The sequence below is a fragment of the Patagioenas fasciata genome, chromosome 3, assembly GCF_037038585.1.
Source record: "Patagioenas fasciata isolate bPatFas1 chromosome 3, bPatFas1.hap1, whole genome shotgun sequence".
Taxonomy (NCBI): domain Eukaryota; kingdom Metazoa; phylum Chordata; class Aves; order Columbiformes; family Columbidae; genus Patagioenas; species Patagioenas fasciata.
Genome location: NC_092522.1, coordinates 110431023 through 110458939, shown reverse-complemented (window position 1 = coordinate 110458939; position 27917 = coordinate 110431023). Strand labels below are relative to the sequence as shown.

Below are 27917 nucleotides of genomic sequence, written 5' to 3'. Positions count from 1 at the left end.
ATTTTTTTTGCAAATACAGCTGGGTACTTTGTGATGTCTTTTTACTTAGGGTTTTGGAAGTTCGTGCGCCAGATTGAAAGACAGGACTTTAATCAAGTGATTAGGAAGTTGTACTAACAAATCTTTAATGGCTCTAAGTCTTATGTGGTATGTTGTATCCTAACTTAATATGTCAATTTATCATTTTGGTAACATTAATTTTTGTCCTTTTTGAAATAATTTCCTGTAGCAAACTCTTCCATGTCCGACCAGTCACTCAGACTGACGTGTACAGAGCAGATTCCAAGGAAATTCCTAGGATATTCCAGGTATTCACTAATAAATATTTCTAGTGTAATGAACGTGGTATTTCACACATTGTCAAAAATATTTTCATAACTTTGTCTAATGAAATATTTACTAAAAATATCTTGAAAAAAATCAGTTCCAGTGTAATTCTTCAATCTTTCTACTTAGATAATTAGTCTGAATTTACATTTGTCATCTGAGAGTATTATGCTTTGATTCTAGATTCTATATGCTAATGAAGGAGAGAGCAAAAAGGAACAGGAATTTCCTGTGGAGCCTATGGGAGAGAAGTCAAATTACATTTGTCACAAAGGACATGAGTTTATACCTACTCTTTATCACTTTCCAACCAATTGTGAAGCTTGCATGAAGCCGCTGTGGCATATGTTTAAACCTCCTCCTGCTCTAGAATGTCGCCGTTGCCATATCAAATGTCACAAAGATCACATGGATAAAAAGGAAGAGATTATAGCACCTTGCAAAGGTAAATAGCAAGTATTTGAATGCTCATATATTCATATATGCATATATTCATATGGTTGCCAGAGTCACAAGGCATTCTAATAGATCAGAGGATTCTAGTACTGATCTGATATGAACTAAAGATAAGCAGGTAGGTTTTTCTTTTATTAGTATGTAGCTGTCAGAACCTTTCTGAAGGTGTCTACATGAGGATCAGCTGACTGCTGTGAGTTAATGGCCTGTATCTGTACGTACCTGTTGTATTGTCAGCATCATGCAGTAAAATGTGGCGGTCGTAAGGCTGCTCACACTGTGTTGTGCTGCACTGCTAAGTGAAAAGGTAGCGTTAGTGCATGTTATGAAATAAATGACATTCAGTGAAGTTTACTGTTTGTGACTCAGATTACATAGTTTTTTGGGCTCAGGCACACCTTTCTGTCTTACCCTTCCTCATTCTTTTCTGTGCGAGTATGTATCTTCCATAGTGCACTAAGCTGTTACCTTCTAAATGTAAGGATGAGGCCCTGCCAGCAGCAAAACCTGCTTCACTTTGCTTTTGTTTTCTTTGCTAATTGCTCTTTGTGTTGACTGTGAGAGTATGGTAACCTGACAACTAATTTGTGATGTGGGAACATGTTTAGAATATTAACAGTCTTCGTTTTTATTTCAGTGTACTATGATATTTCAACAGCAAAGAATTTACTACTGTTAGCTAATTCTACGGAAGAACAGCAAAAATGGGTAAGCCGACTGGTGAAAAAAATACCCAAGAAGCCTCCAGCACCAGACCCCTTTGCTCGATCTTCTCCCAGAACTTCCATGAAGGTACAGCCAAACCAGTCCATCAGACGACCAAGTCGACAGCTTCCTCCAAACAAACCGAGGTGACACAAGAGCTGCTATTAAGTTTGTTTAAAACATTTTGCTACTGTTAATGTTGTATATGTTGATGAGGACAATTGACCACAAACATTGTTGACTACTGACTGTGATCTAGCATGTTATCTTCTATAAACCTCAACTAAGTTAAAAGAAGAGCCACTATGTTATTTCCCTTGTTTAAGGGACCTTGCTTTACCCGTTAGTTAACCTTGCCATACTGAAAATGTATCCTATTACTCTTACATGTTACAGGCAGAGCTTGCAGTATTCATCCGTAGCCGAATAGTTCCTGTGAAGTGGCAGCTGGAAGGGAAGATGGGGTTTAATGAGGCAAAGAGTCAGTCAGAGGGATGTGAAGATTTAAAAAAAAGTTTAACAATTTTCAAGATGGCCACTACCGGATTTGAAGTTGAGCAATGAAGTTAGATGCTTGTGGTTCTAATGAACCTTGGAGAGAATAAGTGCCTTCGAAGGCAGTCTAGAAGGCCTTACACACAGCAAAAGACAATGTGTCTTTCATTTCTTATTGCTTGGTTTTGTGGCATGTGTTTGAATTCCTGCCCTGCTCTAAAGTCGGACACCTGTTTTTGAATTTGTATTTTAGGATGTGTTTCATCTCGTCAAATGTGTATATCTGTGTCTGACTCCATTTACAGTTGATGTTTAGGAAGAGTTGTTTTCAGGATTCATGTTGTCCTGGTGTAGAAAAGGAGCATACAGCGTGCTCTTGGACATGTACAGTGAAAAGCTTGTTCAGATGGATCTCACTTTTGTGTCTCTGCCCGCACGGGTTCCTCAGCGTGGAGCCCATTGCTGCAGCGGTAGCACCTGTCTGAGCAGCTCTCACACTTTTTACAAGAGAGCGGGAAGGTCCCCATTTGGTCAGGTAGCTGGAGCACTTACCAAGGGGTGAGAGGATTGGTTTCAGTTCCTTATTCAGTAACCTAGGACTCAGGCTCATGTCTTGTGATTCCTCAAAGAACAGTCTTACCAAGTTCCTCTGATTTGGGGAAAAATGACAATACAAAGAACAGTAGTGGGTCAATTTTAAGGAGCCAAATCCCATACTGTATTGTGGAAGTGATAGCATTCTGCGGGTAGTGCTTGTGTGATTGCACAGTACACAATTTCTGGATTTCTTCAGTTTGCATTTTCCATCACCCGGAGTACTGGCTGTACTTGGTTATATCAGTGCATGGTTGTGGACAGCCTGTGAAAAGTCTGGTCTGAGTTGTTCTTGTTGCAGTGTTCCAGCAGCAACAGGCAGTTCAGCAAAGGCTTCACATTTTTCCCCAGAGAGATATTAATAATTTGGCAGTGGCAGACGGCGCTGTGACCTCGGGTCTGTGACCGGGCTGCCGCCAGTGCCCGAGCTGGCCACCAGAAAACTGGGTTGGGTGAGCGGCCAGAGTTGGAGCGGGGAGCACAGTGTATGTGTGATCTGGTGGTGATACCACCGTTACCACAAAACAGCCTTATGCTGTCATGAGTTAGATCCTAAAAAAATGCTGGTATTTTAATGTGTGGAAATGCATAGTGAAAGTAACTTAATTTCACTTTCCCCCTAACTTGCATACAGTCTAATTTTTGGTGATTTACTTTATACGTATAAAAGAAAGACCTCATAATTTGGGTTTTAAATGATTAGATTTTTTTATTATAAACATGAAGGCAAAAAGTTTTTTAATCATTTCTTAGGGACTGATTATCGAAGAGTTGCTTTGTGCAAAACTAATCAAAATATCCATGATTGGATTGAAGCATGAATTGAAGAAACATTTATGATAACTTGGGGGACAAGTAGAATGCTTTTCTGTTGCACAGTGTTTACAATCTAATTCAGTAGGGTTATTCTGTTTCTTATTGTTGTCAGAAAAGGGTATATTATAAATCCTGATTCTTTTTCCACAGCTACTCTTAGGTGTTTTGAAAATAATTTCTTTCCTTCTAACACCTTTCTTTCAATCTGCATGACCTTTTTTACAAAATGCTTTCATAACTTAGTGTTTACTCTTGCCATTCTTTTTAGTTGTGATCATCCTCCACTACGAATCAGTCTTGAATGTGTTTTTTCTCTATCTGTATATTTTGTAATGGTGGTAGGAAGGAGGAGGGTGAATATTTTTGTGCGTAAGCCATTTTATTTTTTCAGTTAAACTTTCCAAGTTAGCTTTGCAAATGTACCCACTAGATGGAAAAGTGTGGTTTTGTGAGGTCATGTCACCTATCAGCTTACTAATGCAGGTCTGTCAAACCAGTGGAAATTTTTATGGATTTAAACACTTTTAATTAAGAAACCACATACTTATAAATTACTGTAATTGCTGTGGTCAATTTATATCTGACTGGTGCTTCTGCGAGGCTTTTGTGCAAGGGGAATAATTAATTTTCTGTTACGAACTTTATTAATAATGAAGATGTAGTTGCCAGCGAGCAGGAAACTGAGTGGCTGTTGAGAAACCGGAGATGAGGCAGCTCTGGGACAGCACCCAGAGGAGAGGGCTGAGGACAGCGGTATCCCCTCTGGTCACTCCTTGGTCTGCAGCAAGATCCTACCTCCGCCTTTGGGCCCCCCAATTCAGGCCAGACATTGACAAATCGGGGCAAGTCCAGCGGAGGCTTGAGGGAGCCAGGCTTGTCCAACCTGGATGAAGAAAGCTCCAGCAGGGTATCAGAGCAGTTTCTTCTGCCTGTGAGGGAGTTATTGAGAAGGTGGATCCAGGTTCTTCAGTGCTGCATGGTGGGAGGGTGGGAAACAAGGGGTCAGTTGAACACAGAGAGATTCCCGCTGGAGAAAAGGAAAAGCCAACAGCAGACAGCTGAGCAGGGAGGCAGGCTGCTGAGGCTGGGTGGGCTCCACAGAACCATAGAATCGTTTGGGTTGGAAGGGACCCTCAAAGGTCATCTAGTCCAATCCCCCTGCAATGAGCAGGGACATCTTCAACCAGATCAGGTTGCTCAGAGCCCTGTCCAGCCTGGCCTTAGATGTTTCCAGAGATGGGGCATCGACCACCTCTCTGGGCAACCTGGGCCAGTATTTTACCACCCTCATTGTAAAAGGTTTCTTCCTCATGTCTAGCCTGAATATACTTACCCATTCACCTGGATTGTGCCGAAAGCATAATTCCAAGTTGAAAAAAACAAATCAACTTCAATGTATTTTAATACCTAATAAATGTTAAAGTGTTGTAGAAGTTGCAATAGCCTTAGTTCATATAGTAAATGAATATTGAGCCTTTTTGGGGATATATCACATTTAAAAGAGTGAAAACTTTAAAACCTGAAAACCCAAGGAAATGCTGAAACTCATTTTGTTTAAAGCATGTCATTAACTATATTAAACACTGTAGCATGTTTTACGAAAAACACACTGAACGCTCTGTGAAGTTTCTATCTCTGTTTCTTATGGTTGGCAAATAGTCCTATTTAAAATGCATTGAGCCCACTGGAGAGATGACTAGACTGGGCTTCATTTCTTGTAGCTGTAGCAATTGAGAAGTTAGTACTTTGTTAGTTATTTGTCTGAGATCCTGCGATAACAACAGAAAGAGATGAATGCTTCTAGCGAATGATTCATCCCACCCCCAAATAAATGCCTAAAATAGGTAAAATTGACTCATTTGCTGACAAGGTTTGCTTGGCTTGCTTTGTTCTATATTGACCATAGAAGGAGCTCAGGCAGCAATGCCTAGAGAACAAAGTGATGTATCTGCTCCTTTGGCATGGCTTAGCTTTAAATAATGAGCTACAGGATAGCTGTATAGTGTAATCCCACTGTATTTGGGATAGAGTAAAATTCTACTTTATTTGTTTGTAAACACAGACAGCACTATTTTATTTGCTGTTCTGTTCAGCAACCAAAATGATGTGATTTTCCTGGAGAAACTGTTAGCTTTGCGTTATTGTCTGGAAAGGGATAGTGGGAGAGCGTAAACGAAACAGCAGCAAAATAGAAAGCACCTCATTTTATGAAATGTACATGTTGGTATTTTCTACTGAAATTTTGAGAGGAAAAAATCAGTATGGTAAGTGTTCTATAGAATGGAACGGTTTGTGAGATAAATTTCCAATGAGTATAACATTCCTGGCTTACCTGAACACTGACTGAATCTTCATGTTCCATGATAGGCAAAGGAAGGAACCCACCTACTATAACAGAGCCTTTTACTTAAAAAGGTTTAGTGATAACAAACGGAATTTTGACGTCTTTTATAGAAGCGTGAACACACATTAAACATCAAACCCTCCTGTTGCAGATTACTTGATCTGGCATTTAAGGACTGGGATTGGTCTTTTGATGATGTTGATGATATTGATGATGATGATGATGATGATGACGATGTTTTTGATTTCTGAAGAAGTATAAGGGGTAAATCTAAATAGAGAGGAATGGATTTGTTTGCCTTTGAATACAGCATGCGATGTTGGATTTTGTTTTTCAAAGCAGAGAAAATACAAGATCTCATTTTAATATTTTAAACAGTAAAAATGAGATTCTGGTAATGATGTTAATGAATTTTTTAGAGTTGTCATTTTCATTAAAACAAAGTTATTGCCTTTGTCAGTGTTTTTATCTCTCTAATTTTAGATCTTTTTAAAAGAAATTCATGTCTGCCTGCCCCCCCCCAAAAATATCTGCTGCTGCCAGAGTAGTTGCTCCTCTGTAGTGCTAATACTGCTAATGTCTGCGGATCATTTTGGAAGGCTAAAAGGGAGGTTGTAGCAGTTGGATGTTTAACTGAAATAGTTTTGGCATTCACAAATACTTTTCATTTTGAAACTTTTAACACAAAATGACTGGTCTTCGGCTAGCAGACATGAAATCACTGGTGTTCTGCATTTTGTTTTTCTACCTGTGTTATGAAGTGGATTTGACTTGGCTTTCCTTTGCAGTGCTGTGCGTTTTGGGTACCTAACCATGCCTTTGAGAACTACAGCAGATGAGCTTTGCAGCTCTGTGACACGGTTTCCCTGACTGCTGTAGAAAAGATGCGGCCGCTTTATTGACCTCATTTGTCCCATGGCTCGCTTACCTACGCAGTGTGAACGCACTGGAAGTAGTGATAACTATTTTATAGTTCTCCATGTTTAATCATTTCACGTGTTGATGCGATGTTATGTTTACACAGAAAAAAACCCCGAAATGTGAAATTTTGAAGAATTATTTCAAACAATATGCAAGGCATGTCTCAGCCTTACAGAAGGGGTGATGACAGCAGCACCAGGGCTGTGACCTCAGCCGTGTGCTCCAGTCACTGATATACCAGCTCGTGGAGAATTTAAGTGGCCGAGTGTTTACAGTAACAAGCATTACCTTACTTAAATATATTGCATCTTTATGTATTAAAAGCTTACAAGTTACTAATGTTTTAGAAGTGACTATTACCTTGTGTGTATTGTACTTTACCCTCATATATTACATGGGGGTTTAACTGATCTGGGATCATAATGCGTAAGGATGTACTATACTTAAGTAATGATGCTGTTGAATACAGAGGAGTGACGTTTCTCCCAAGTGTGCTGATGAGCCCAGCTTAAATGAAGACTTTGAGGAAGTATATTTTTGTCAGATTTACGTTTGTTGCATTTACTGACCAAACTTCCTGCTTCTTTTTCAGCTAACTGCTTTCCATGAATGCAGACACAATTCAAGGTGATAATTTTCTTCCTGTTACAGCAAGACTGAAACATATCCCAAAATATATTAAAGATATATATTTTCCTGAGAGATTGTGCTATATATATCAGAGGTTTACATTTTTGCTGCAATATAAATTACTAATCTCTGAGGGTTTTCCTGTATTCTCCTGAGTGACTGATCAAATGAGGAATGGTTGGTAAATAGTAAAAGGATATGTTAGGTAACCTTTTGAAGTCTGTTACACAAAAGCTTTCTTGGCAAGACACATACACTACATTTCATAAAAGGATCGAGAGGAATGAATGTTAAAATGGAAGAAACTGACTTTTCAGCTTTCGTAAAGATGCCACCAGCATGTCTGCAAGCAGAAAAGGAGGAAGATCCGCCACAGTGATACAGACTGCATCTGTAAGAAGTGACCATTATACTGTGTATATATATTGTACTGTAATACTGCAAGAGGGTTTTAAAAATCTTTCCACATTATTTTTTTATGCTTATTAATCAGATATCGTTACTTATTGCAGTTGCAACTATGCACTTGTATAAAGCCATAATGTTGAAGTTTATATCATTCATACGTGTCTATCAGAAGCTGCATGTCAGTGTTCAGCAGCCAGTATAAGTTTGAAGTATATACTAGTTCCAGCTCAGTCATCATGGGCAGTCCTGTTTTACCTGTCTAATTGCCTTAATTTAATTTTTTTTTCCAATTTTTTTGCCCATTCTCTCTATTTAAGGAAAAAAGAAGGTTTACCAGCTCTTAGGATGCAATTTTGCTTTGTGGCAGAAAAAATAGTGCACTATTTTTACACCTAATAAGTATATCAATGTCAGCCTATTTTGAATGTATATCGACTGGTTTCAAGGGTGGAGAGGTGTTGGTTACGGAAACAGTGTCTGTTACCATGGGAATTACCAAACCATTCGCTTGTACGTGTAACTGCTCATCCAACCCTTTTTACAAACCTCAATATTAGTTATTGACTTACATTAACCCTCATTAAGTGCTATGAAACTTCATTTTGCCTTGTTTTTGCGTACTCTCCTTGATGTGTTTTTTATTTCTGAAGAAAAAAAAAACTAATCTGTGACTATTTTTACATTTCACAACACAATATCCAAGGACTGTCACAAACCTTAAGAAATCTGAAACATACTGTAGATGTATTTTAAAGTTTTAAATCTGGTTCTCTAGCACATAGCTGTAGGCATAGATAAATATTTCAGTAGTGTGTTTGGAGAACTGATAGCTGGGAAGAAAGGGCCTCAGAGGCGCTTAATCTCACTTGTTTTTTTAAACTTGGAGTTGTACAAAAAATATAATTTATGTGGGCTCATTCATGATGTGTTCATAATTATCCCAGAAAATGCATGTTTTATACAACTACAGTATGCGATGTTAAACATATTGACAGTAAAAAATGTAGTCTCCTATTTGGTCTCTTTATATATATAAATATATATATATTTAAAATATATATATATAAAAAATATTGTGTGGGAGTGCAGTAATTTAAAATATGATCTAACACTTCAATGAAGGAGGACATTTCACTTTAAAATTTTGTTTGTTTGTTTTTGTTTTTTAAAGAGTGTTGAAATGTTTGGAAGGATAGGACCATGATTTATTTAACACTATCATGAAAGGTGGACTTGGAAACACTGAAATACTGAAAATGAATAAATATATTTACATTTTGTAACCTCTGCTACAGTTCAGTTTAACAGAGCCGGAATGTATTCAGTCTTCTGTTTATGCACTCGCAAAGTAAAATGCTGTTGGTGAGTTCTTAAATTCAAAACAAAAACTCTCATATCATTTCTGTGAGGTGTTATAACCCAGCGCACAGCTACAGTGTTTCTTCCCTGCTTGTTTTGATTTAAAGTACGGTATATTTTTAGGTAATGCAGATGTGCATAGAGTACAACATTAAAAATGTATACAGTAAAACTGTTTCATTCACTGAATGCATAAATATTTTATATATATATAAAAAAATGTTACATTGTGGGAAGTTCTATCCTTTTCTGAATTGGAGAATATTATATATATATTTTTAAATAAACTATTTGAGTAAGGTAAAATAGTTCCTGAACTTGAGAAGCTGGTAATTAATGGAAATATTTAAATACATAGACAAGCCGTGGGGCAGCCAGGGGGTGCTCAGCAGGAAGCCAGGGCAGGACTGTGTGGGGAGCGCAGGCTGGGAGGCCCTGGGCCAGGACGCCACGTGCCAGGGCTGCCACACGTGCTCTCCTGGGCTTGTCCTCAGTTACTGTGGATCCCCGGGGCCCTGTCAGTCTGACATTTTAGGAAATATACTGTGTTACGGTATGTACTGGCCATGGTTTATACATTTGGTGCTTGCACAAGCAGCTCTGAGTTGGGCACACAGCAGCTGTGTTGGGATGCGGTCGCAGGATGATTCGGGGTGACAGGGAGCGCCGGAGGTCTCTGCTCTGACCTCTGCTGCCAAGCTGGGCCACCTGCACGTGGGTTCCTCAAGGCTTTGGAGTTCTCGGTGCCTCTGGGGATGGCCGGATCGCAGCACTGCTCAGAGCTCCTTTGTGCAATTTGGGCTGTAACGTGGAGGTTGATGGACATGAACCTCGTATTGTACCTAGGATACAAAAGGCAAAGCTGGTCTTCTGTTCTTCTCTTTTGCTCGAGACAGAGCTTCCATCTGCTGATCTATGGAATGCAAAGAACTCTTAAACATTAGCTCCTGCAGATTGCGTTGTTTCCTTATTGTCCAATGGTAACCTTTTAAAATTTTTGAGAGAGGAGTATATTCCTGAACTAAGGAATATTTGTGTTGAAGTCACTGACGTGTAAACACTGTCTTTCTGTAACAGCAAACAGCACATTTTTATGGCCTGGATGACTTTTATCTATAGAAATTTTCTCCTTGCAGGTCCTTTTGTTTCACAACAGTAAACAAATGGCAAAGCCAAGCTGCAAATTAACCTTCTAGAAGAGCTGGGGTCAGACTTGGAGCTGGAAGCACAAAACATGTGTAGGGAAGTTGCTCTTTGGTTCCCATCCAAGAGTTCACCAGCACAGAAGCGGGACAGGGAGACCCTGTTGGCGTTAGTGTCATGTGTCATGAAGGCCCTTCTGGAAGGGGACTTCCACTTCGGTCCCAGCTGTGTGCTGCAGTTTCCTACTCCTGATGGTTCCTGACAAAGCTCAACCCCTCACAGCGCTGCCAGCGGCCCAGTGCCAAGTCTGCACAGTGAAGGAAATGTGGGTCTGCTTCTTAGCAGAGTTGATGCTGGAACAAAACGTAACATGGACCACGGCACCATGCAGGACTTGGGAAAGTGCAAGAGGCTCAAGTATTTTGGCAGTCAGTGACAGTGGCCAAATTTAAAATGTCACTGAAGTTTCACTGCAACTGTCTGAAGCTCTTCCTACCTCTGTTGAAGACACTGAACCTCCTACATTTGTGACAGGCATTCAGCAGCTCTGAAGCCACCAAGGCCAGGATGATAAGCTTTTTCTCTTTACTTTCTCAGGCAGTGTCCGATGATCATTAGAAATTTGAGCGTTTGTATTAATGGTCTTAAAAAGGTATTAGTTTCCCATCTAGCTTTGAGAGAGTCATCCTTGGAAGAGGATTTATAAATCTTGGTCTCAAGTGCCTTCACCAGTGCTGTGCTTGTGGGGTCACATTTGGGATACTGTTGTGAAAAGGGGGAACTTGTGTGAGAACCAACATCTTACCTGGAAACTCCTACAAACCCTGACAACCCCCTGATTCTGTTCCTAAGGCAGGAGAACATAACGGTCCATGGTACAGTTCAGGGAAGTGGAGTTCAGTCTCCTCTGCATTCCTGGATAGTTTTCTTTGGCATTTATGTTAAAATAGTGGCTCATTTGGTTTTTTTTCAGTGGATTACAGTTGATATTCAGAATATTTTGTGGACTACCACATGGGCACATACTACACTTTACATAGAAAAACATTATTTGCCATTTTTAAGGTGATCCTGTAAACCACTTAGGGGATTTTCGGTGTCCCGTGGATCATGGGGTTTTGCCTCATGCTTTGAAGTATCCTTCGTGAGAGTGGGAAGCATCTCTGTAAAAGATGCTGATGGAGCTGTTCTGAAACTAATTCTTGTTTTATTTTGAATTTGCCTATAAATTGGACAATGATGTACTCAGACATGCTCATCTGAGAAATAAGACACGGCTACTGAGATGTCAGTGGCAGAAGAACACTGCGTATAAACACATCAAATCTAGTTCTCCCCAGAAACAAATGGAAAAGCTCACCGCAAAACCGTTGCTTCAAGAAGTGGGGACTCAGAGGAACTCTTCATTTATTAGCACAGAGATGCTAATTAGCAGGCCTTGTTACGAAGAGGGGGGTTTTGAATCTTTTTCCCTTTGTAGGCAGGAGGTGTTGTTTTACAAGGCTGAGAAAGTGGAGTTACTACTGATACTTGCTATTCCACATGTGCAGCTGGATTTGACCATGGCTGCTTTTGCTCCAGTAATCTCACAGGAGGTCCAGGATTGAAGTGATCTTTCAAAATGAAAGTCACGGTGAAAGGCAGCAGAGTTAGAGTTATAAGTGTATGTAGTCCTGCATACCTCGAAGAAATCTGGAAAGACAGTATTCACAGTGAAAAGAAAGGGCAGACAATGCAGGAATTATGTGTCCCTGCAGCCCTTTTTAGGTCGCTTGGAGAAGTCACAGCCAAGGGAACTGCGTGTGATGCTGCAGTCATCTCACTCCATTTTGAGGTCTAGGCCTTCAGCGTTTCTCTAGCGATGTGAGCCTACCTGTGTGGATAGTCATATATGATCATGTCCCAGGGTGCTTCTTAGGCCATCCAGCTCTTCTTGTCATTTGTCATCACCCCCGCCAGCTCTCTGGGAATTTTTTTGCCCAGGATGCTGTTGCACCACTTGGGAAGCACGGCCACCCAATAACAACTACATTGGCTTGTGGGATCACAGCTAATCCTCCTCTTTCCCTTTGGCTTGACAACTGCTTAGGCTTTAAGCACTAAATTGTCACGTTAGCAACGTATCTTGGCTATGTGCTGCTTTTTATTAATGAGTGAATTGGTGGAAACTTTGTTTGGAGGTATCTGAGATGTCTAATACCTTAAGTGTTTTAAGGCTCAAGGAGCCAGGAACCCCACTGTCTGAACCCTTTTTCACAGTCACTGGCCATAGCATCCTGTCTTATCTCAGCTGTGTTCCCTTTTACAAACAGGCTCCGGTAGCTGGTCCTGTGGCTTGCTGCAGGTCTGGTGGCAGCTTCGGGGCTTCCATCTGCTTGCTGAATCCCATGGCTTCACATGTCTGTGTCACCGTCAACACTGAGAGAGGAAAATACCCCTGAGCTCAGGGGGACCATGAGGATGGTGCTGATGGTGCATTTCAGGGGAAATTATTTAAAATCTCTCATGATAAGTCACTGGCTTGGAAGTTGGGTCAGTGGGATCTGAATGGAGTCAATTGCTCAAAGGTGACACAATTTCTTCACAGTAACTGGGTAACTTAACAGATGCTTTACACAAACTGAATTTGTGCTTCATTAGAGTCCTGACCACCTGAGGTACAGGGGACACTGAGGCACATGAAGTGTCTTTGTCCATTCATGCTTTTCGTGCAGCACAAGACAGGTCAGTGTCTTGGTCCTGCTGGCCAGAGCCTCCAAAAGCAGGAACTGTACATCCCAGGGTACATCCCATTTACACACCGGACTTGTAATTACAATAAGGCAGTAAGTAGAATTTATTTTCATCATGGAGCCCTGTTACTATTCAATTTGAACCATAATTATGATTAGCTGACTTCTCCTGTCACTTTTTAGGCTGCTGCAGGTTCTGTCCTTTAAATTCGTTTCCAGGATCTTGACAGACAGAACAAGATGTCTGCCCTCTTAAAGCTCCCTTCCTGTCAGCCAATAATGCCACATAACAGACAGAAGTGTTTGTTTAGGCTACTGACAAGACTCTTATAATGAGCTGAAAAAACAAAGCAGGGCATGAACAAAATTATGATAAGTATTTAAATTGTCCCTAAGGTATCAACAGTTAAATTTCACCAAGATCGTCATGTTGCGTATCATGGACTCAATGATCCTGAGGGTCTCTTCCGACTAGAAAATATTCTATGGAAAAATACTTCTTATTTTATCCTCGGTCCAAAGATCGGACTTTTTTCCAAGCCAGAGATGGTGCTTACCCCAAGCCACTTCCAAGGTGGAAGGGAATGGTTGGTATCTTTACCTTGAAGAAGTCTCTATCTTGGTCAGTGGGACTGCCAAGGTCTTGCAATTGGATCCAGCACAAGTGACAAGCTGGCAGGTTCTTGCAGTGATGTTTATTGTGGCCACAGACACATATTGGACATGAAGATACATCATCTTTGAGAACTCCTAAGTATCTTCGAGAACTCCAGCTCAAACCCAAGCAAATGAAATTCAGTACAAACCAATAATGTAATAACATCCTCTTTTAAGGTTTGGGTTTTTTTGTTTTTCAGCTTCCTCACATTCCAGACTGGAGCATTCTTAGACTGTTATTGGTGATGAAGGCCACATTTTGCGTTCTGCTTCCTACATAAATATGAATCTCAAGTATCAAAGAATCTGGAAGGGAGCAAGCCAGCCTGAAAAGAATTAACAGGGAGATAACTGTTATTGCTGGGAAACTATCTCACTTGAGTCGATCCCCATGTCTGTGTAGTCTTTCATTTATGCTAGTTCTTCCCGTTGGCTCCGAGGTGTTATTTCTTTTTTATTTTTTTTTTCCCCTATTACATACGTCCTTAAATGGATAATGATGTTTGGTGCAGGAAGAGTACTTTTACCTCATTTAACGGAGTGACTGAAGGCTTGTTTCAGGTTGTGAGCTGTTTTTCACCTTTTAACTAATTGTGAATTACTTTCACCAAAGAGTCAAAGTGCTTTAAAATCCGTCTTCTGGGTTCCCAGGGCTGAGGTGTGTGTCTGCTGCCGCACCCCACTCCTTCCTCTCCATTTTTGCTAGCTCAGATGAGCAGAACCAGGTCAGGGAGCAGCTCCAGGCACAACGTGAGCCAGCGGATGGGGCTCAGGGGTTGGACAGGGCCGGGCAGTTCGGAGCAGTCCAGGCAATAACATTTTTTACTGGATTAGAGTGACAGGAAGAAACCCTCCATGCCCGCGGAGCTCTGCTCTTTGCACCCTGCTCAGCGTCAGGAGGCCCCTAGAGCCGGGGAGGTGATGGTTTTGCATTTGCGTACGACGTTCCTGCTGAGGACAGCTCGGAAACAAGCTTTGGGAAAAGTAAACTGTGCACATCTTCCTCTCCACATCCCCACTTTCAGAGCTGCAAGCTGCTGTCTCTGCAGTCATGTCCTCATTATTGGGGGGAGATAGATACTGAATTTCATGAAAATTTTTTCTCTTTCATACTGTTAAACTGAGCTTTGTGGCTAAGTACAGCTTGTAGCTTACCTGTTTCCAAATCCACAGTCGTAGTTCATCATGTCCGTAGCTGGATTGATTCGGGGTTACTCAGTGGGCTGTACTGCACCGGAAAGAGATCTCATCCTTTTTGGAAGCCCTGGCAGGACCCACACGTTATCAGCCAGGACAGAAAGGCTGTTTTACCCCGTGAGCTTGCTGTGAACGGTGCCATTAGACACCGAGCGTGTAGTTCAACACTTCAGAGGATCTGTGAGCAGAGCCATGTTACTGCCAGCCCTGTGGATAGAGGTTACTCACGGCTTACACACGCTGCAGCCGGTCCCAGGTGCTTTCCCTGCCCGTCTGTGGTCGCTGCTGCGTATTGCAGCAAGCACGCTTGTGCTCGCCCTGGTGCTGTCGAACGACAAGTTTAACAAGATTCCTCCTCCCCGCGTATCTTGTCTAAAGTGATCACCTTTAATCCAGCTACTGAGAACGTTATGGTTTATGTGCTGGGAAACCACGGGGTCTGTGCTTTCATGGGGCTTACCCAGGACGTGACCGCACTTGTACCTGACAAAACTGCAATAAATTATTCTCTGGGGGAAGGGGAAAGTGCACAAAACCATTTAACTGTTGCCTTCTGATTTGTTCCATATCCTATGCAGCTTGCATGAGAACTCAGGCTCCAGCTTTCCAAGACCACAAAAGAACTTTATGTTAAGCTTGTGAACTATCCAGCTTTGTTTTCCTCAGTCTCTCTTTTTTCCCACAAGTTTCTGATTTATTTTAAATATGTTATGTAACCTGTAAAGAACTTTTCTTAAATGCATTTTCAGCATTTTATGACCAAAAAAACCCCAGCTTGAAGTGCTGATCTTCAAATCGAAAATAGAGTCTCTTCATTTTGCTGCAGCATCACTCAGGAGTATGAAAGAGGTCAGTAGTAGACAGGGCTTGGCCTCTACACAAAATCTTCCTCTATCAAGAAGAGGCTTTAATTAAAAAAATGAGATGAAAAGCATGTTTTTTTTTCATTTAAGATGCTGGAACGCCCTAGCATTTTACAGCCTGATACTTCAAATATTAAGTGAAAGTGAAAGTGAAAGCTGCCCATGAATGACCTTTAATGACTATTTCATTTTCTCTCCATATGGAAATGGAATAAAAAAATAAGTTTAATGAAAGTTAACTACAAGAATGGCATGAGTCAGTCATGGAGAATAGCATTTATTATTATGACCTGCAAAATGTATCACCTGCCACCATCCAGACCACTTCAGATATTTTGCACAGCTTTAGTAAAATCAGTGACAGGATGTTTACAGCTACTCTCTCAACCAACATAAAAACATTTATACATTTGATTGGAGCAGTAAAAAAATCCTCATCTTTGAACCTGCTCTCAGTAATGGGAGATCTATGAAATCGTATGTCCATGGACACCCCTCGTGTGTCCCTTCCCACCCCTTCCTGCTCTAAAGGGGAGTTTCCAGCGCAGCTGTGTTTGCTGGTGGGGAAGGTCTGGCTCCAGCTGCTGAGTGTACATTGGTGGGAACAGCTGCTTTAGCAGACCCTGCTCCACCGTGAGAGCCCAATGATTTAACACATTGCAAGGAAAATCTGCCCCAGGGGTAGTCAATGCAGTCTTCCCAGCTCTCAAGGGTGTCAGGACCAAGGGTGCCTTGGTTTTAATGTGCCAATCAACAGTAATACTGGAAGAACTCTTGAAAGAGCCCATCTTTTCATTTTGGAGAACGAAGGAGAAATGAAGGCAAGTTATGCGATCACTTCTGTAACTTCTGTTCAGAAAGGCGTTACTTCCAAATGCAAAATCCCCCTTCACTAGCTCTCAAGAATATCCTTTTTTAAATATACCTACTACAATGGATTAGAATCTCCAAAGTAAAAACTGAAGTCTTTAGCTTCTTCAGCACAGACAGGCTAAAAACTAACAAAGCTCAGAGCAGTGTCATCAACAGCTGATCCCCGTGGAGATGAGTGCTGTGGTGCACCAGGGTGCAGGTGTACGGGGTCACTGTCACATGCATTGTGTCTGGGGACTCGCTTAGGAACTCCTGCTGAACGTGGTTTCTAACTCTGTTGGCCAAAGTTTCATTGATTTCTTTGGAGTCCGGTCTCTGCTGTTCCCAAACCAGCTCCGGTTGAAAAAGCAGAATTAATGGCTGAGCTTTTGCTCTTACCCTAATAAAAACTGGGTATATTGAAGAAAGCGACTGTGGGTATCCTGTATATAATAAATCGTACTGCTTAAGTGTTGCATGTAAAGTGCCACAATCCCAACTGGATTTGTGACTTAGTAAAGCACATTCAGAACCTTATTTTGGATTGGGCCTTGACTCAGATTTTCTTCATTGTAAAGTACGGATAGTTAATGTCTAACTAATTGAGTTGCTTGCAAGAAGACAAACATCTGTTTTACAGACTTGCAGCAGATGCAGAAAGATTATTTCATATATTGGTGCGAAACTGCTCTTGTATAATTGAAGAAAATAGCTTATATGTAACCAGAAAGTACTGAAGTGATTTGAGAATACGTAAACATCTAAGTACAAAATTCCTTGTTCATTTAGTAAAAAAATCCAGATAAAATGTGGTATCAGTAAAACTTGTCTTAACTGACCAATAAAAATATGCTGCTTAAATTAAGTATCTTATCAGAATTATTTCTAAGAGAAAATACACACGGCTATTAAGGATGTTTAGGGATAAATACTAGGCTTAAGAGAGCGAGCGCTTCCTTAACCTTCGCTCTGTTGTTTAAGCTTAATCGTGTCAGGTTTTTTTGATGGTAACTGTGGCATTTGCTGATGAGGGTCTTCTAATCCGTCTTTTTAGATTTCCTGTAGTGCAGGACTGTGGCTGTGACCCAAATATTGAGAATGAGCATCGTTATGAAACGGATGAGAACTGAAAGGGAAAAAAAAAATCTTATAAGTATAAATCCAAGAAAATCAACTGCTGACATTTTCAGAAGACACGTTGTTTTGTAACCCTTCACTGCCACACAAACAGGCTGGTTCCCATTCTACAGCTCTTTTCAGCCAGTTAGTTTAAATCACCACGTTCAGAAAGCCAGGAATTCTTGAAGTAAGTAGAGCAGAGAAGAATATTTAGCACTTGCGGGTGGCATCTGAAAACAATACACTACAGTACCTCTAATTCCTTACTGACAAAACCAGGAGAATGGCGCAAGTTTGAGTAGGCTCATAGAAATTTATATTTACACCTAAAGTTAAACTCTGAGAGGCAGCTCATGTTGCCTTTATATTTGAACGTGTTTATAATAAAGGGATTGTTCTCTACTGCCATCTGTGAAGTTTAGACTTCAGGAAGACAGGAAATACTTCTATCTGTCAGATGTTAATGAGAGGAAATTTGACAAGTAAGAAAAAGGCAGTTTTTCAGTATCTTGATTAACTGTCAGGTTGTTTTTTTTAAACCAAAATATGTGTAGTATCTCTACCTGTGAAACCACAATTTGAAGTATAGGTATATCTAGTATCTATTTGGTAAATTGAATATTCACAGGAAGGTACACAAAACTTTGTTTCAGAAATATGTGATAATTGACAATTCCATACGTGTATGAAAGCAAGATAAACTCCTTCCTTCCTTCCTTCCTTCCTTCCTTCCTTCCTTCCTTCCTTCCTTCCTTCCTTCCTTCCTTCCTTCCTTCCTTCCCTCCTTCCCTCCTTCCCTCCTTCCCTCCTTCCTCCCTTCCTTCCCTCCCTCCCTTCCTCCGTTCCTCCCTCCCTCCCTTCCTTCCTCCTTCCCTCCCTCCCTCCCTTCCTTCCTCCTTCCCTCCCTCCCTTTCCTTCCTTTCCTTCCTTTTCCTCCCTCCCAGCATCTGATCCAGACTAAATTTTGGCATGTACGTTATCAAGTTATCACCATGTTCCAGGATTTAAAGGGTGGCTACAAAGAAGATGGAGCCTCCCTTTTTTACAAGGAATCCCATGGAAGAGACAATGGGTAATGGGTACAAGTTACTTGTGAGGACATTACAGTGGGACACAAGAGGGAAATATTTCCCGATGAGAACAGTCAGCAACTGGAACAATCTCCCCAGGATGTGGTGGATTCCCCAACACTGGACACCTTTAAGACTGGACAGGCTGCTGGGCAATCTTGTCTAGACCATGCTTTTGCCAAGAAAGGTTGGACCCAATGGTCCTTGAGGTCCCTTTGACCTGGTATTCTGTGATTCTGCCAGGTTTTTGGTGATGCAGTTGCCTGCATGGCCCCAGAGCTCTTACTCTGGCAAAGAGAAAGCAGCAAGCATGAGGCAAAAAGGGGTCATTGAAAAGGAGATTTCCTTTTCCAGTGAAAGAACCACTTGAACTGCTTGTACAAATAGAGCCTGATTGTGCTGCAGAGGGCTGCTTAAAAAAACAACAAACAAAATCATGTTTCTGATGACAGACCAGTTTTGAAGTAGAACAAGGATCCACCAAATTAAGTACAATGTGATTTTGTTACTGTTCTTACATCCACCAAGTCCTGATTTCAAACCATTTATTGAAAAATCTGCTGCACTCCTTAACTCTTTCAGTTTTGGCAGAACAGTAAGAAGCTGTTAAACAAATGTACTTTATAAGGAAATCAGTTGCCATGAACTATTTGAATGTGGTACCTAAAACTATCCATATACTAAGCTGAACTTTTAATAGCTTTATAGAAGTGTTTAATGTACAAACACCATAATAACTAAAGGAAACATTTATTATTTGAATAGCTATCACTCAATGATTATAGATTTATTAAGTTGTATTTTACTACATTTATATATTTAAATATTAAATATTTTTAATATTTTTTCTGCTATTTACATAATTAAGTTCATTTTGTAGTGGTTTTGTCTTTTGGACCACATGTCACCACGTGACAAGCATAAGCAGGTTTCTTCTGTTTTCACCAGGTATTTGATTTGTAATCCTGTGCTACTTTTTTAGCAGTAACTCCTTCCCTCACCCTGCTAAACCACCAGGTTCCCTGTTAGTTGGTCTGAGAAGTGCTAACCGCTTCTACAGAACAGCTAAAAACGACCACAGCAGCTGTGATCTTGGAAAGGTGGGTGATTCTGTGTTTTACTCACCTGCGAGATCATTTGTAGTCATTACAGTTGTAAATATTCTTGCTGTAAATGGAATGAATTCTGATTAGTGGACTAGACACAACATGTGTATATCTTCAAAAATGATGAAATTCAATTTTTCAATGGGATAATCTTGGATGAAAATAAACATTGCATAGACATTCCCACTTTTAGTGTAGTCTCTTCACTATTTTCGCTTCAGAGATCAAGCTTTCAAAGCTGAGTGACACTGTGTTAGGGGTCTTTTTAAATGTGAAAATCACCGATATAATTAGAATTTTTATATCTGTATCTGTCTCTCCATCTCACTACATTGGATGTGGTCAGTGTTTACTGCTGCTCTGTCTGTTCAGCCCCCACCTTCAGTAGCTGATACTGAGCTACACCCACAATTGAGTTGACGTGACTTATGCGCTCTAAATGTTCACATTTGTGCTTTCAGGCTTCTGCAAACATGAGGAATTCAGCTTTCCTTCCCACCACTAATCTGAACATTAATTATTTCACATTTGCAGCAGCAAACTAAAACCATTTACAATGTTTATTGCCATATCGTTCAGCGAACATACCACAGCTTCTAATTATTGACTTAAAAGCATCTGTTTCATAGGGAAATAGATCCAGCATCACTCTGTTTTATAGTAAGGATATTTTAAACGAGTTTGGTGAATATGACAATGGCACCTCTCAGAACTGTTGATGCAGACCACTAAGTAATTAACACATGAGCTGCACAAATCACTGCTTCTGGTACATTCTCTGTTGAGAAATGTGCTTGTCTGTAGGTACAGAGTTAAAGGTATCTTAACAAGCATATATTTATAGATGATTTATCAGAATTAGCGTTGTCTGGCTGTCTAACTACAAAACGTAGCACCTTTTCATGCTGGATCACTAGTAATTGTAATAAATCCTACAACACTGAATTATTTTCTTCATAAAGACACGTGGTTATTTCAACTGGATCAAGTTCCTTTGACCATATTTGGAGGTTTTCTCAGTCTGGTTGTCAATGATAAAACTCTATTTCAAGAGACTGTGTGGTGTCAGCACAAAGGGAAATTACATGAGGTGAGACTTTACCTATAATCATTCAGTAAAGACCTAGTGAAAGAGGCATTAGGAGATATGGCTTTAAAAAATGAGGACTCGGTGCTTCACACCAAGTTGCTCATGGCTTACTTGCGCAGGTATATGCAGACATACTCCAGGTCAGGGCGCTCACTTGTCCAGAATCTTTTGTCTGCCAGAGACACCGCAGCTGAGCCAGCTTACTGGCTGCACTGATCAGCGTGCAGAAATTCTGAAAAAGCAATTAAAAGAGAGAAAGAACCTCTGTCTCCACTGCTGTATCATCTGAGTCTTTAGCTTATGGCTCTAGCACGTACCTTACTGAAAAACAAGACTTAGTTTTTCCATTTAGAATATGAAAAAGAAAGACTGTTTCAGTATTTTACAACCCAAGCATTCCAGCTCTTTACTAATGAACAATGCAGCAAAAAATTAAAGTTGCCGGAAGCAAGGGACTGATTTCTGAGGTACTGCTGAGATAGAAGTTCAAAAAGTAGAAGAATTGCTACTGCTGCTGGCAAATGCTTGATAGAGTTGAATATAACAAAAGGCAAAGAAAAAAACCTCTCAACCTGCTACACAAAACTGTTTATGAAAGTTAGCTAAAATGAGACTGATCTAGTCTAAATAGCAAGGTTGATCCAGACCATCTGTTACCATTATGTCTGGCAAACAAAACCATAAAAGAATGAGAAAACTGACAAGAATGTGTGGAAAATGAGTCCAATTGGTAGGAAAAAATAATGAAGGGAACAGACTATTGACCCTGTCACCCTTCTAAAGGGGATTTTGCAGAGGCAGCAGGTAGAGGGACCTTGATGCAGGGCTCTGGGGCACGCCTGGAATTCCCTTGCAAGTGAGGATCAGTGTTAGGCTTGGAAGCTTTTATCCCCATTTGTATCATCTTTTGCATTAGCAACACCAGTTCATCTCAATTAAATTTTAACTTTCTCTCTCTCCTGACGTCTTTAACCTATATAGGCCATTATCAGATGCTATTTTTCTTGGAATACTCAAAGACTAAAGGGGAAAAAAAATCTTGTGGAGTCTCCTTCCCTGGAGACATTCAAAGCCCGCCTGGACACATTCCTGTGCGACCTCACCTAGGCGTTCCTGCTCCAGCAGGGGGATTGGACTAGATGATCTTTTGAGGTCCCTTCCAATCCCAAACATACTGTGATACTGTGATACTGTGATACTTAACATTCCCTATTTCAAATGCTTTGATTGATGCTCTATTCTTTTCCTCTCATGTTAAAGGTTTAATAATAAGGATTATGACATTAGGAGTAAAAAGGCAATCTTTTTTTCAACAACTGAAGCTTTTGCTAGTTTTAATTAAGGCACCATGATTAACAACCTTACTTCAGAACATACTCTTTTTTTTCCCATAGAGTATTGCCAGTGCTATATTTTCCAACTACTCACAGAAGTGAGAAAACTGGGATTGTTCTGAAATCTAATCCAAATGATTAATTCTTCCAAGGACAAATCCAAGAAGAGATTTCACTGATCAAGATATTCAGAGGAAAAAAAATTATATGCGGACCAAATTTCAAATTATCATGCAGCACTTACCATAGCCAGGTCTATTATCCACTTCCGCAGTGTTAGCATGTACCAGCCTCCCCCAAATCTTAATTATGTTAAGTTTCATAGCACTGAAAATTCCAGGATACTGCAGCTCTCAAAACTGTCTGGGGAACTGTATTTAAAAAAAAAATCTAGAAATAATCATATTGAAACTTTATAACAGACTATACAATCTTGATAAAACATTATTAAGCACTGGTTGAAACACTGAGTGTTCCTATTTTTCACACTGTCTTTGGTTGAATAATGCCAGGATTTTATCAAGAGTGGCTCCAAAGCACAAGACTTGAGATTCATGTCTAAGTTTGGGTTTGGTTTGTATTTTTTTTTTAAGTTCATCATAGCAAGTACAATCTGCATGGGTAGGAATCAAAGCAAAAAGATGCATCATTTCCACCCTGCATCTCTATCAAAGATGAAAATTCAGAATTGGTCTGGCGCATTATCAGTTGTGGGCCTTCTAAAGCATAGCTACATAAAAAGCTAACTTCTCATAGAGATTTTACTGTGATTCAAGAAACCAGCATCTGAATGTGGAATGAATGCTGAGGGGCAGCTGGAAATTATTTAAAATGGCAGCACAAAACAAGTGATGACATGACTGCTATGCAAAGAACTACCAAACAAGCTGCAAAACCCCAAATTCCCAGATTTCAAAGGATACGTGACTGCATAGAACAAAGCTCGTTTCATGTGTCCATTGAAACGCAGAATAAACAGAAGGAGAATGACATCTAAAACAAATAAAAGATCGTGCATCAGAGAAGGGTGTCAAGGGGCCCAAATGCAATTATAGACAGTTCCACTGGACACCATGTCTATGAGAACTGGTTTCTTACCAGTTTTGTCTCTCAGATTTGATTGATGTCTAAAACACTGCAAGTTCCACAATGATGCTTTTCTTAAGAGTCTGGAGTGTTTATAAAGGATAGGCTTATACTGCAGCTCCACCATGTGTATATTAATTAGACTTTTCTTCTCTACCTGACCACCTGTTTTCATAAAATTTATATTATTTCAATTACATTTGAGATGTTCGTTCCCTCTTTTTCCCAACTCCAGCTAGAACTGGTTGATGGCTTCACATCATTGCAGTGGAGCACTGTACTTACATGCAAAGCCTTGGAGCGCTGAACGAGCCCTGTTTTATTTCCAAAACATGGCTTAAAGAAATTACCTTGTGCAATGATGATGGGATATTCCAGGTATGTCGGCAGAGGGTACCCATAATAGATCTGGTACCTCAGAAACACAAGGAAGCTGAACAGAAAGACACAAAACAGCGTGACTGCATGAAGGGACATGACAGCTCCTTCGCAACTTCTTTTTTGCCGTTCCAGTTGTGCCAAAGATGTAGCCTCTGCTATCAGCTGATAAAAAAACTACGAAGACAAAGGGCAAGCCTGATGATTCTGTAGCCTATTTCTGTTATCCTCAAATAGAATAAGATGTAGAGAGCTGCCCATGCTTCTTGGCAGGGTCTTTGTATCACAGTGTGTAAGGCATAATTTTATTAATTACAACTGATAAGAAAGAAAGAAAGGCTTTCAGACCTACAGGATACCTTCTCCTTATAAGTGTCTTGGCATATCCAGGCTAACTTTGATTTCTTTATGTCACTTCTCTAGTTAAATCTGTACATTAAGCAAGTTTTACAGGAGCAGAAAACATCTTTTAAGCTGTCTAGACTACACTGCTGTAAGATTTCCCAGAGTAGCTGTACTGGTCAGACTGAGAACCTGTCCTTAAGTGCACCAAAAAATGGCAATTCTCCTCCCTGCTAACCCACAATATAGTATCTACAAGGAACTGAACTTTGATCTCGTTTCTTTACTTTCTTCAGCTGCACGCAAGTCCACAGGGTTAGACAGAAACCTCAAGGCTGCAGAGAAAACAGAAAGGACTCTTAGGGCATAGTTTTAGGTAAGGACAATGGATGGTTTCCAGTGTAGAAAGATGGTATAAGGAACCGCCTGCCTTGTAAGAAACTGCCTTTTACACTATTCAGAATTTAAATATCTGAACTTCCTCGAAGTCTTATTTTTTGTAGTGGTGAATTATACTCCTTGCCATCAGCACCATCCTTCTTCTGTCACTCCTCTGCCAGGTCACTGCATTCCGACTCTGCAGAAACATCCCAGTTTGTACCAGTAGCCCCAAAATTCTCTGCAACAGGACCAAGTTATTTAAAGGCTGCAGGATAAGTAGTCTATTAAGTAAACAACCACTCCCACTAAATATTTCAAAAAAACCCTCATTGAAACTCTTCCAAAATAGTTTTGCTCATCAAAGCAGGTGCAGAACCTGCAGCAGTGTGGGTACTGTGTTTATCAGGCAGGTGCTGAGGAGAGATTTACGGCTTGTCTGTGCTCATCTGAAACTACTTACAAAGACTTCTTAATGCACACCAACACAGATGACTGATTTTAAAATGCTGCCCACAGGGCTGTGGGTAAGTTACCTCTGCTGGAACTATAGTTCAGTTTGCTTACTCTGAGGGGTGTTAAGGGTGAACGGCGACAACAGGGGTTCAGTGCTGTGGAGAAACACAGGCAGCGAACAGGCAGAGCGGAGACCCGGGGGATTCGGAACAGCTACACACAGAGGGGTGTCCCTGTGCCCAACCTCCGCAGCGTCAGGCCAGCGTCAACAGCTCTGCCCCCGGCTGAACACGAAGCACAGGTGCCTTCAGAAACAACATGCCATTTTTGTGAGGTGATCTTCCTGAATAAAAAGCCCTTTTTCAGCTCTGTGGGGAGAGCTAGCAGCCGTCTGGCTGCATGTTCTGGCCACCTGCATCACTGGGTTCAACAAACACGAGGCTCTTCCAGCTGTTTTCTCTCACACACTTGTACCCACATTTGCTTGTACATGCACGCTGCTTTATTTATTTTTCATTCCATACAATCCTCTTTAAGTAAGATTTAATAAGTCTAGCCCATGAAAGCTTATTACAGACTGACAAATCTTTGAAGTTTGGCATGGTTTGTAATTTTCTTAGAGAATGATTATGTTTTATTTATCGGCGTGAGAGAAGCCTGTCCAACTGGTACAACTACCTGCACAACCGGGCACACAGACCATTTAATAACCGAAATACATGGCTTAAACCCAACAGTAGGTGTTTTCTCCAGCTACAGAGGTGGCCTGGGGTTGGTTTTGGGTGAGTTAAAAAAGCAGAGTTTCCCTTTACAGAATCACAGAATGGTTTGGGTTGGAAGGGACCTCTGGAGATCTAGTGGAATGCACCTGCTAAAGCAGGTTCACCTAGAATAGATCACACAGGAATGTGTCCAGGCAGGTTTGAATGTCTCCAGAGAAAGAGACTCCACAACCTCTCTGGGCAGCCTGTTCCAGTGCTCTGGCACCTCAAAGTGAAGAAGTTTCTCTTCATATTCAGATGGAACCTCCTGTGCTCTAGTCTGTGTCTGCTGCCCCTCATCCTGTCGTTCGGCAAAAGACCATATATACCAACAGCACGGAAACACTTTAAAATAGGAAGTTTCTGCTCCGAACAGTCTGCATGCCCAGGGAGGGCCGGACGCGGCACCTGCTCCGACAGGCACACGAACAATCAGCCGGCTCGGCAGAGAGGGCCCATGTCATAAAAAGGAGCAGTCTTAAAACCGAAGAGCGCTAGGGCTGCCCGCCGCTCCCTTCAAACAGCCACTCGGCACGTTCCCATGTGTGCCCAGAGCCGTGACGGGACGAATTTAACCACCCACAGCCCCCGCCAGGCTCCCCGCCGCCCCGCCGAGCCGAGGCGCTGCCGCCGCGCCCAACGGCCCCTCCCGCCGCGCGCCCCGCCGCTGCGCGCGCAGCCGCCATGTTGTCACGGTGCGTGTCCCCCCGCCTTACCCGGCCAGTTCCAGCAGCAGGCTGCCCACGCTGACCCCCCGCGCCGACCGCGCCGCCCGCACCGCAGCCAGCTGCGGCAGCTTCATCACCGCGCACACCGCCCAGGTGCTCCAGTGGGCCAGGTCCAGCAGCGCCGGCGCCATCCCCCTGCGCACCCGCCGCAACCTGGAGCAGGGAACCCGCGGCGTGGCGGGGTGGGGCGGGGAGCCCGCCCGGGCCGGCCCGGCCCCGCTGGCGTGGGGGCAGCCGTCACAGAGCGCTCATGGCGCCCGCGCTGCCCGGGGCGCGGGGCGGGGAGGCCGCCCGGCCTGTGGGGCGAAGAGAGGGAGAAGAGAGCCGGGCCCGGCAGCGGCCCTACCCTGCTCCGCAGCAGCCTCGGCCCGGCGGCTTTACAGAGTCACAGAATGTCAGGGATCGGAAGGGACCTCAAAAGATCATCCAGTCCAATCCGCCTGCCAGAGCAGAAACACCTAGATGAGGTTACACAGGAAGGTGTAACCCCCCCGATGTTCTGTCACCCTCTCTGAGAAGAAGTTTCTTATATTTAAGTGGAACCTCTTGTGTTCCAGTTTGTACCCATTGTCCAGTCATTGGTCATCACTGAGAAGAGCCTGGCTCCATCCTGACACTCACCCTTTATATATTTATAAACATTTATGAGGTCACCCCTCAGTCTCCTCCAAGCTGAAGAGCCCCAGCTCCCTCAGCCTTTCCTCATAAGGGAGATGCTCCACGCCATTAATCATCGTCGTTGTCCTGTGCTGGACTCTCCCCAGCAGTTCCCTGTCCTTCTTGAACTGAGGGGCCCAGAACTGGACACAATATTCCAGATGCGGTCTCACCAGGGCAGAGTGGAGGGGAAGGAGAACCTCTCTCGACCTACTAACAACCCCCCTTCTAGTACACCTCAGGTGCCATTGGCCTTCCTGGCCACAGGGGCACAGTGCTGGCTCATGGTCATCCTGCTGTCCACCAGGACCCCCAGGTCCCTTTCTTCTCAGAAGGGGGAGCGCTTCCTGCCAGCCACCTGCGGGGAGGGGGACAGTCACCCCTGGGCCCCGTGCTGGCCGGTGTCCCAGCGCCGTGGGGAGTGGGGGAGCAGGGTGGGGGCACCCGGTTGTCCCGGGCTGTCTCTGTGCCGCTGAGCCCTACCCACAGGTAATGCTCCTCCGTGACGGGGCCTGGAAACATTGAGCTCCAGGTTGAGAGCCTTGGTCCTGAAGCTACTTTATTACCTTAAACAAAACACACAAAACAGTAATCATCAGATGCTGTGTTGGTGTAGAAGGCTGGCCATGGGTTTGTCCCAGGAGTAGAGTAGTTCAGCTCTTGCTGTGGAGCTGTAGGCTGGATTTCAGTTTTCTTCCCCAAGGTGGAGTCTTCATTACTCTGGTTGCACCAGAGAAGGTTTAGATTGGATATTAGGAAAAATTTATTCACAGAAAGGGTTGTCAGGCATTGGAACAGGCTGCCCGGGGAAGTGGTAGAATCACCATCCCTGGAGGGGTTTAAAAGACATATAGATGAGGTTCTTATGGACCTGGTTTAGTGTCAGAGCTAGGTTATGGTGAACTTGATGATC

At 42.1% G+C, this 27917-nt stretch overlaps 2 protein-coding genes across 4 annotated transcripts in view; one reads left to right on the top strand and one right to left on the bottom strand.

Moving 5' to 3' along the window:
- The window catches only part of ROCK2 (Rho associated coiled-coil containing protein kinase 2), a 102102-nt gene extending 92741 nt beyond the window's left edge, over nt 1-9361 (top strand). The window contains exons 30-33 of one of the 3 annotated variants that reach the window (XM_065835953.2): nt 230-308; nt 511-772; nt 1421-1634; nt 7251-9361. In XM_065835953.2, coding sequence (XP_065692025.1) covers nt 230-308; nt 511-772; nt 1421-1634; nt 7251-7254 — 559 coding nt within the window. In that variant the 3' untranslated portion in view covers nt 7255-9361. Of the gene's footprint in view, nt 1-229; nt 309-510; nt 773-1420; nt 1635-5888; nt 7217-7250 lie in introns of those variants that run through there. The other 2 variants (XM_071807057.1, XM_065835954.2) reach the window with 2 other exon arrangements.
- Nucleotides 9362-15904: 6543 nt separating this feature from the next.
- On the bottom strand, nt 15905-26565 carry SLC66A3 (solute carrier family 66 member 3). Its single transcript, XM_065834309.2, has 7 exons — nt 26336-26565; nt 23655-23737; nt 23142-23211; nt 22463-22520; nt 20996-21116; nt 19814-19855; nt 15905-17625 (listed from the first exon to the last, which is right to left on the bottom strand). The coding sequence occupies exons 1-7, from the start codon at nt 26476-26478 to the stop codon at nt 17537-17539; spliced, it is 606 nt and encodes a 201-aa protein (XP_065690381.2). The 5' UTR covers nt 26479-26565; the 3' UTR covers nt 15905-17536.
- Between the last annotated feature and the right edge of the window lie 1352 nt (nt 26566-27917).